Source organism: Talpa europaea (genome assembly GCF_964194135.1).
Source record: "Talpa europaea genome assembly, chromosome: 16".
Taxonomy (NCBI): domain Eukaryota; kingdom Metazoa; phylum Chordata; class Mammalia; order Eulipotyphla; family Talpidae; genus Talpa; species Talpa europaea.
The window spans coordinates 47,170,287-47,178,281 of NC_140084.1; the positions used below are offsets into that span (position 1 = coordinate 47,170,287).

Here is a 7,995-nt window from a genome sequence, read left to right on the forward strand (position 1 = left end):
TCTTAGCAATAATACCACAAGCACCTCCACACCCCCTCTCCACTTCAGGCCTCCCTCGTATACACTTAATCACTTGTGCAGACATGCCTGCTTCTGCCCAAGTTCCAGTCACCACCAGGCCTATGGGGACAGTCTCCTAACCAGTCCACCAGCTCCTGCTCCTGCTCACATCCATGCCACAGTGATTTAAAAACACAAACTCGATTATCACATACTACTCTTAGGAGCTAGCATGAAGTCCAAACTCCTAAACATGTTTATGTCAACTCAGAAGACCCTGCGTAAGGTGTATCCTGCCAAGGTTTCACCACCTACACCATTCCGGCCCTCACGCTGCTGCCCAGCCATGGGGGCTCCGTCTGCCTGGAAAGTGACCCACACCCCCACCTCTGGACGAGCCAAGGGCTCTAGGCCAGTGTCCCTCCTAGGCTGTCACCTCTGCACCCCCGGTTCCTATCACAGTCGTCCTAGTGGATTGTCTGCCCTCCCTCCCCGCCAGACTGAGCTCGGTGAGGGCAGTGGGCTTGACCTCCAGGCTCACCCTCCTGCCATCGCCTTGGGCCCAGATGTTTAACGTACGTTTGGCCAATGAATGGGGAAAAGGGGAAGAGAGGACAGACCGCTGCGGACCAGGGCAGACCGAGACGGAAGGAGGGTCTCACCGAGGCTGCAGCGAGCGGTCGCGGAAAGCACAGCCGGTTGGGGGCAGAGGGCCGGGCCCGCGGGCGCCGGGGGCGGGTGGGCGGCGCCGCGCGGGGAGCACCGCGCACGCCCCGCCGCCCGGGGGCGTGGCCTCCCGCGGCCCCGCCCTCCTCGCCGGCGCCGGGGCAGGCGGGCGGCTCGCGGCGCGGCGCGGACATGGCTGCGCTGGTGGAGCCGCTGGGGCTCGAGCGGGGTAAGGGCACGAGGGGGCCCTGCCCACGCGTCTGCGGCCTGCGCGCCGGCCCCCGGCCCCCGGCCCTCCCCGGGCACGGCTCCGCCGGGTGGGCGGGCGGGCGGGGGTGGGCGGGGCGGGGCGCGCCGGGCGGGCCGTGGGCGTGGGAGGGTCCGTGGGCGAGCGGGCCGGGGAGGGGGCGCCCCTGCGCGCCCCGCCTGCGAGTGCAGGGGGTTCTGGGGCCGCGGGGCGCCCGGCCGGCTGCAGTCTCTTCCTTGCCGCCGGCTCCTCTGCGGGCGCGGACGGGGCTCGGCTGTCCTTCCCGGGTCTCCCGTCGCATCTGGGGGTGCTTCGCTGCATCTTGGTGTCTCTGACTCGGTGTCTGTGCGCCCCGCCCCCGCCCCGCAGACGTGTCCCGGGCGGTGGAGCTTCTCGAGCGGCTCCAGCGCAGCGGGGAGCTGCCCCCGCAGAAGCTGCAGGCCCTCCAGCGAGTCCTGCAGAGCCGCTTCTGCTCCGCCATCCGAGAGGTGAGAGCTGCGGGGCCCCGCGGCCAGGGCGGGCGGCCGCTGTCCTTCTCCCGGTCGCCCCGAGCGCAGGGACTACGCCTCCCGGCAGCGCCTGGGGCGGCTCGCCTTGGGGTGCCGGGTCTTTGGCGGTCCTTTGGGAGTTGTAGTTTCCTCGGGCTCCGGGGGCGGGGCGGGTCCTTGGGTGGGAGGGTCTCGTCTCCTAGACCTGAAAAAGGAGAGGGTCGGAGGTTCTCTGATGCTGCTGCGTCCTCACCAGGTGTACGAGCAGCTCTATGATACCCTGGACATCACCGGCAGCGCTGAGATCCGGGCCCACGCCACAGCCAAGGTAGGTGCCCCCACCCCGATGCTCCTGATACCTCCTGAGCTATAGGGTCTAACTCAGGGTCTTTCTAATGCCAGTCCTGTATCCTCCCGCGTGATCTTTGCCAAGTCTGTGTATCACCCTACTGTCTACAGTCTCTCATTTTAGACCTAAATGTCATGAACAGGCATCTTTTAATTATTCCAAATGGAAACTAGGACCCCATGCCCTACGGAAGCTCACCTGAAACATCTACACAAGGAAATAGCATTAAACGCTGCTGTCTTTTTAAACTAAATCCAGATCTACTTCTTTTTCTTTCCTGGAGGCTCTCAGCTCCTTCCATGACTTCTCCCCCTTTTTAAAAAGAGACATTGACAGGTGTTGAGTATTCAAGATACATTTGCATCAAATGGGGACTTTGATATATCGGAAGCATTCAAAGCGAACCTGCCCTCATTACAGAGGGACCTTGTGAGGAGTGGTGCCAGGGGCCCAGTGCTTAGGGGAGGCATCTGCCTTGAATCCCTGTCTGGCCCAGACCCTCCAGCTACATCTGTGTGCCCACCCGGAGGGGTTCTCACTTCCCGATGTCCTCTCTCTTAGGCCACGGTTGCCGCCTTCACCGCTAGTGAGGGTCATGCACATCCAAGGGTAGTGGAGCTGCCTAAGACGGATGAGGGCCTGGGCTTCAACATTATGGGGGGCAAGGAGCAGAACTCTCCCATCTACATCTCCCGTGTCATCCCTGGAGGCGTGGCTGATCGCCATGGAGGCCTCAAGCGTGGGGACCAGCTGCTGTCTGTGAATGGTGTGGTAAGTGACAGGCTGAAGTGGGGCTGAGGTCACAGTTTTTGACATTTTTTCAACATACACACTGAGCACTCCCTCTGTGGCCAGCCCTGTGCCTGGCACTGTTGCAATCCCTGAGAGTATTTGATGACAGCAAACTACCCTCAAAGACACTCTTTCTGGCGAGGGAAGTAGAATCAGAGTATGATGAGAAGGCACAAAGAATTGTGAGAACCCAGATGTGGCACCAGACCAGTGTAGATGAAGGATGTGTTTGCAGAGGGAGGGACATTGGAGTTGGATTTTGAAGGATGAATAGGAGTTCGCCAGGAAAATATGGTGGACAAGGGTGTTACTGGCTGGGGTTGGCGGGGGCAAGATGTTTGTGGGTAGGAGCTGTGACGCGTTCCTCTTAGCTGAAGAGAATGAGCTTGGTTCCAGTGGAGATAATTAAAATCATTGTGGTTAGCAAAGATGGAGGCATAACTGAATAGGTGGTGGGGCGAGAACCTTGGACTTTGTCTTAAGGGTTCTGGGGAACCATGGAGGACAGTGACTAGGAGAGGGATAGCCTGAAGGGACTCAGCCTGAGGGGACTGAAAGACCCCTTTGGGACTCTGTGTGGGATGCACTGACGGGAGAGCCTGACCCAAAAGTCAGGGAGGAGGCTAATGTCGGAGAGACAAGGACTGAGCTGGGCTTCGGGCCCCAGGGACATAGAAGAGAGTCAGAGCAGGAGGGATAGATGGGACTGGGGAGGGACAGGACGTACTTGGGACCTACTTGTGCTCAGTGACCGAGGGCTTCTGGGGCTGTCACTGACATGGGAGGCTCAAGGGGAGCACCAGAGCCAAGAGTTACAGACTCTCCCATGAGGACAGGAGGCCTGAGCATCTTGAGGCTGACCACTGCTTGGTCTCATGTGGGGGCTGGGGCTGGGCAGTGGACCCCAGGCCCTCCTCTCTGTGCACCACCCTGCAGAGCGTTGAGGGTGAGCAGCATGAGAAGGCCGTGGAGCTGCTGAAGGCGGCCCAGGGCTCGGTGAAGCTGGTGGTGCGCTACACACCACGCGTGCTAGAGGAGATGGAGGCCCGCTTTGAGAAGATGCGCTCGGCCCGCCGGCGCCAGCAGCACCAGAGCTACTCGTGAGCCCTTTGCCACCACATCCCTCGGGCCCCACTGCCTCCCTTACCCCACACTCCCAACCCACGCCAACGAGTTCTGGGACCTTGACTGCCTCCCAGGGTTTGGGGGGCACTCCTAACTCCTGCTCTCTCTGGGGCCCCACAGCCCACATCCCTGGGCCCTTGGCTCTGGAATCCCAGTCCTGGCTCTGCAGTCCCCTCCCCTGAAGGTGGCTCCCTGTTCTTCATCCTTGCAGGTCCTTGGAGTCTCGAGGCTGAAACCACAGATCTGGATCCCCCCCCCCTTAACCCCTCCCCTGTACAGTATTTATTGTCACCGGCTCCTTATTTAAAGATCTTTCACCCTCTTTGAGTGTCTGTGTGTCTGTCCTCGTCCTGGGGTTTAGAGAGTTCTGAGATGAGGGGGAGGGAGAACGGAGAGAAACCGGGGTCGCGACCAGGCCCTGAAGTCGTTTTCGGAGTCTGAGAGCAGAGACTTTCCCCAGGTCTGAAGGCGGAGGCTGGCCGGCTTCCCAGGCGAAGTCCCTGGGCTGAGGCTGGGTCTGCGGGGGACGGGGAGCGTGGAGGGGCTGGGGGTGGCGGCAAAACTGAAGACAACGCCCCCTACCCCTAAGAGAACTTGGAAGCCCAGGCCAAGCCCCTTCCTCTGGAGCTGGTCGGACCCGGGAACCCTGAAAGTAGCCGGAGACAGTGGGCGGCTCAGTGTGGGCGGGGCGGGGCGGAGCGAACCATTCGCCTCGTCCTCCGGGGGAGCCCCGCGGGCCGTACTATCAGCAGCGCGGGGGGCGGGGGTGGGGCGCCGCGTGCAGTTCCCCAGGCGGGCGCACGGGGTGCAGATGAAAGTGCGCTCGCCGACCCGGCCCTCACCCCACCTTCCACCCCGAGCGCGTCTGTCCCGGAGACGCCCCCGAGCGAGATCCAACCTTTACTCCCACCCGCCACCTACCCAGCCCGCCTAGTCCCGTGCGGCACGAGGGCCGCCGCGCGCTGCCGCCGGGATCCGGGGTCGCGACTTGCGTTCCACGCCGCGCGCCACTCGCTCCAGGTGACATCATCCCCCTGCCGGGCTCCGCCCCCCGCCCCAGCCGCCGCACGCCGCGCGCCTATTGGCTGGCGTTCCTCGAGCCCCGCCTCTTCCTCGCCGCCCGCGCTACCCCTCCCGGGCCGTGCGGGGGCGGGGTTTAGTCGCCGGCCGGCACGGACACCGCCTCCCATTGGCCACTCGTCGCCGTCTGTCAGTCTCCTGTTAAAGGGGCCACGACTGCCCCACGGCTGGGGGGGAGGGAGGAGGAATTTTTTTGGGGGGGAAAGTGGGATTTGGGGGGCGCTGGTGGGCACCCCTGGATCTGGCTGTTGCGGCCTCGCGGGGGGGAGGCTGGACGGTGACAGGGGCAGGGGGCTATTTTAGGGGGTAGAGCGCTGTGAGACCGTGAGGGGAGGGGGTCCCCAGCGCCCGAGCCGGAGCGAGAGACGCGGAGCCCGCGCGAGCAGCGGAGACAGGGCTCCGGAACCTCAAATCTGGGCCCCGGCCGCCGCCAGGGGCCCCGCCCGGTCCCCCCACCCCACCCCACTTCCCTCCTGCAGCCCAGCTCCGCCCGCAGCCGCCGCGGACCAGGTAGGTAAGAGCCCGGCCAGGCCCGCCTGGCAGCGCCCACCCCGGGGACCCCTCGCCGAGCCTCCCCCGCCTCTCTGAAACCCTAGATTCCCTTCTTCGTGCCTGAGGAGCCCAGCGCCCAGATTCCATAGCCCGACCCCAGACACCCGAGCGTGCCCCTCCGGCTCTCAGAGTCCCCAACCGAACCCTAGAATCCCAGGCTTACTGCCGCCCTGCGCCTCCTATAGGGCCCAGCAGCTTGGATTTCCCAGTACAGCCCTGGGGACCCTCTCTGGACCTACATCCTCCTCCTCCACCCAGTCCCGGGAGCTCCTGATACCCGCTCCAGCTGTGTCAGACTCCCCCAGCGAGGGCCGTCCGCCCCCCGTCGCGTCCGCATAGTCCCCCAGTCGCGCACCCCGGCTGCCCGTCTCCTGCCCTCCGGCTTGCACGGCCAGCCATCGTCCAGGCCGGCTCGGCGGCAGCTTTGGACACAGGCCCGCTCTGGAGCTGTCCATGGTCAGAGCACTCGGTAGCCTCGCCTCCCCCACCTCTGCTGCCGTCGCCGGGGAGGGGGCGCCGGTGGCGCGGGGATCCCCCTCCCTCCACCGCCGCGCCTTTGACCCGGGGATACCCGGGCCCTCCCCGACCCGGGTACCAGGGGCCTCTGGGTTCCCCTGGCCAAGCACCCCGGTCGCATCCTCTTAGAAGCGAGGTTCCTTGGATCTCATCTCTTCTTGAGGAGTCAGAGCCTCTAAATGTTCCTGCCTGGTCCACCTTAGGGACCTTGGCGTGGGGGATCCAGATTCCCCTGTTAGTGCTCCTTCTGGCTGCCTAAAGGACCCAAGTGGAAGCCTTCACCCCTTAAGACCTAGAAAACTAATTTCCCAGCTTTGGGGCCTTTTAGAGATCCAGTTCAACACCCCCTGTGCCCCCTAGACAAATATACCCAGCCTCCCCACACCCCAGCAGCTGCCCCCTTAGAGATTCAGACGCCATGACTCTTTCCTTTCAGGAACTCAGAATGCAGTTCTCAATGCAATTCTTTGGCTTCTGCCCACCCTTCCCCCTTGGGCACATACCTGCCTTGTCCCCAGTCCCGCACCCACTCGGGGACCCCAGAGTTCAGACCCCAGCTTCTGAACTGCCCACTGCCTTTACAGATGTCTACCCTGTCCTTTACCTCCACAAAGATTCAGGAGTTCAGGTCCTCAGACCTGCCCGCCACCCCAGGTACCTAGCACCTCCATATTTTACTTTTTGGGACCCAGATCCCCACCAGTCTCAGAACCTTTGGTGGACCTGACAAACCCCTGCCTTATCCCCATATCATCTTATCATCTTAGGTGCTGGGCTTTCTGGGACTCTCTTCCCTTCCCTCCCCTGTGACCCAGCTTCTTGAGGTGTTTCCTGTACCCATTGCCTCCTGAGGCTCATATAATGCCCTCTGAATACAGTCTCCCAGGTCCATGAGACAAATATACATGCCTTCCTCCAGATGTGTTCTGTGGCCCGTGCTCATTAGGTGATCTAGAACCTACCCCCTGCCTTCCAGATTTCCAGTTAAACATATGCCCTTCCATTGTTCCATGTTTTGGATTCTTTCTAAAACCCCCAGCCAATATCTCCATTCCATCTTCATCCAAGGCATATTCTAAAGTCTCAGTTAGATGCTAAATCCTAGGCATGTCTTTTCAAAACCAGGTGAATTCAAATATCTAGATAATGCCCCCTAAGCCAAATCCTGATCCCAGCATCTCTTCAGATCAGTTCCAACATTTTAGAAAACAGTCCTTGCTTATTCTCTGCTAAAAATTTTACATGTGTTCTAGGTTCTAGCCACCTCCTTGGCATTGCTCTAGATTTCATTCTCGTTCAGTATCCTAAGTTCTAAAACGTGTGGATTTTAATGAATTGCTGGAGCCTTTCTCTAAATTGTGTTATCAATTCTAGAATGCACTTCCCTGTTTCAGGTTCCATCCAATTGACAGTTTTAAATCTAGAGAAGCTGCAGTGTTCTACATTACATCTTCCTTCCTCAGATTCTACATTCTAGACCCCTCCATTCCCACCTTCTCTGTCATTCTTTTCCTCAGCATGACCTTGGTTTAGAAATTGTCTCCTGGTGGATTGTGGGCTCTTTCTCCATCTGCCACTTCAGCATTCTGAGCATATTCTAGGCTCTCTCCTCTTCTGGAGTCTTCAGCCTAGATATGTTCTCATTTCCAGAACACCCCACCCCCCTGTGCCAGCTCAGTCCTTATGCCAGTAAATTCTCAATTCCCAGCATGCATCCTTTTTGCCTCTTCCCCCAGGCACTTCTGAGTTCCAGGCAAACTCCTTCCTACTTTCTAGGTTTTTCTTCACCTCCAGGGCACGTTTTGAAATCTAGAACCTATCCTCTGCCATGTTCTAGAATCATGGGGGCACAGGATACAGCCAAAAATGTGACCCTTACTGTATTCTGGGTTATACCTTCACCTCTGGTAGGTCCTGAGTTCCAGATTGTGTCTCTTGACTAGGTTTTCCATGCATTGCCTTAGGTGTGTTCTTTGATGTCATTATGCTCCCCTCTATGTTTGGAGTTCTGGGGTGACCCACCTACTAAGCTATGTGATTGCTCTTGGATGGCTCAAGATTCCAGATCTGCATTCTAGAATGTGCCTCCCTTTACTTGGCCCTCTGTGGTGGTCTTCCCCCAAAGCACATTGTAAGTGTGGGCGCATATCTCCTTTCTGCTCGGGATTGTGTCTTCATGT

The 7,995-nt window shown here is 60.0% G+C and overlaps 1 protein-coding gene across 2 annotated transcripts; it reads left to right on the forward strand.

The window, feature by feature from the left end:
- Positions 1-858: 858 nt before the first annotated feature.
- On the forward strand, positions 859-3,963 carry LIN7B (lin-7 homolog B, crumbs cell polarity complex component; the record flags this gene model as incomplete). Of its 2 annotated transcripts, XM_084257127.1 has the most annotated exons (6): positions 859-895; positions 1,283-1,401; positions 1,658-1,729; positions 2,312-2,521; positions 3,479-3,642; positions 3,879-3,963. In XM_084257127.1, 6 exons carry the CDS (start codon positions 859-861, stop codon positions 3,898-3,900), a joined length of 624 nt encoding a protein of 207 aa, XP_084113253.1. In that variant the 3' UTR covers positions 3,901-3,963. The 2 variants fall into 2 exon arrangements, with proteins under 2 accessions (XP_084113253.1, XP_084113254.1); XM_084257128.1 differs by lacking the exon at positions 2,312-2,521.
- Between the last annotated feature and the right edge of the window lie 4,032 nt (positions 3,964-7,995).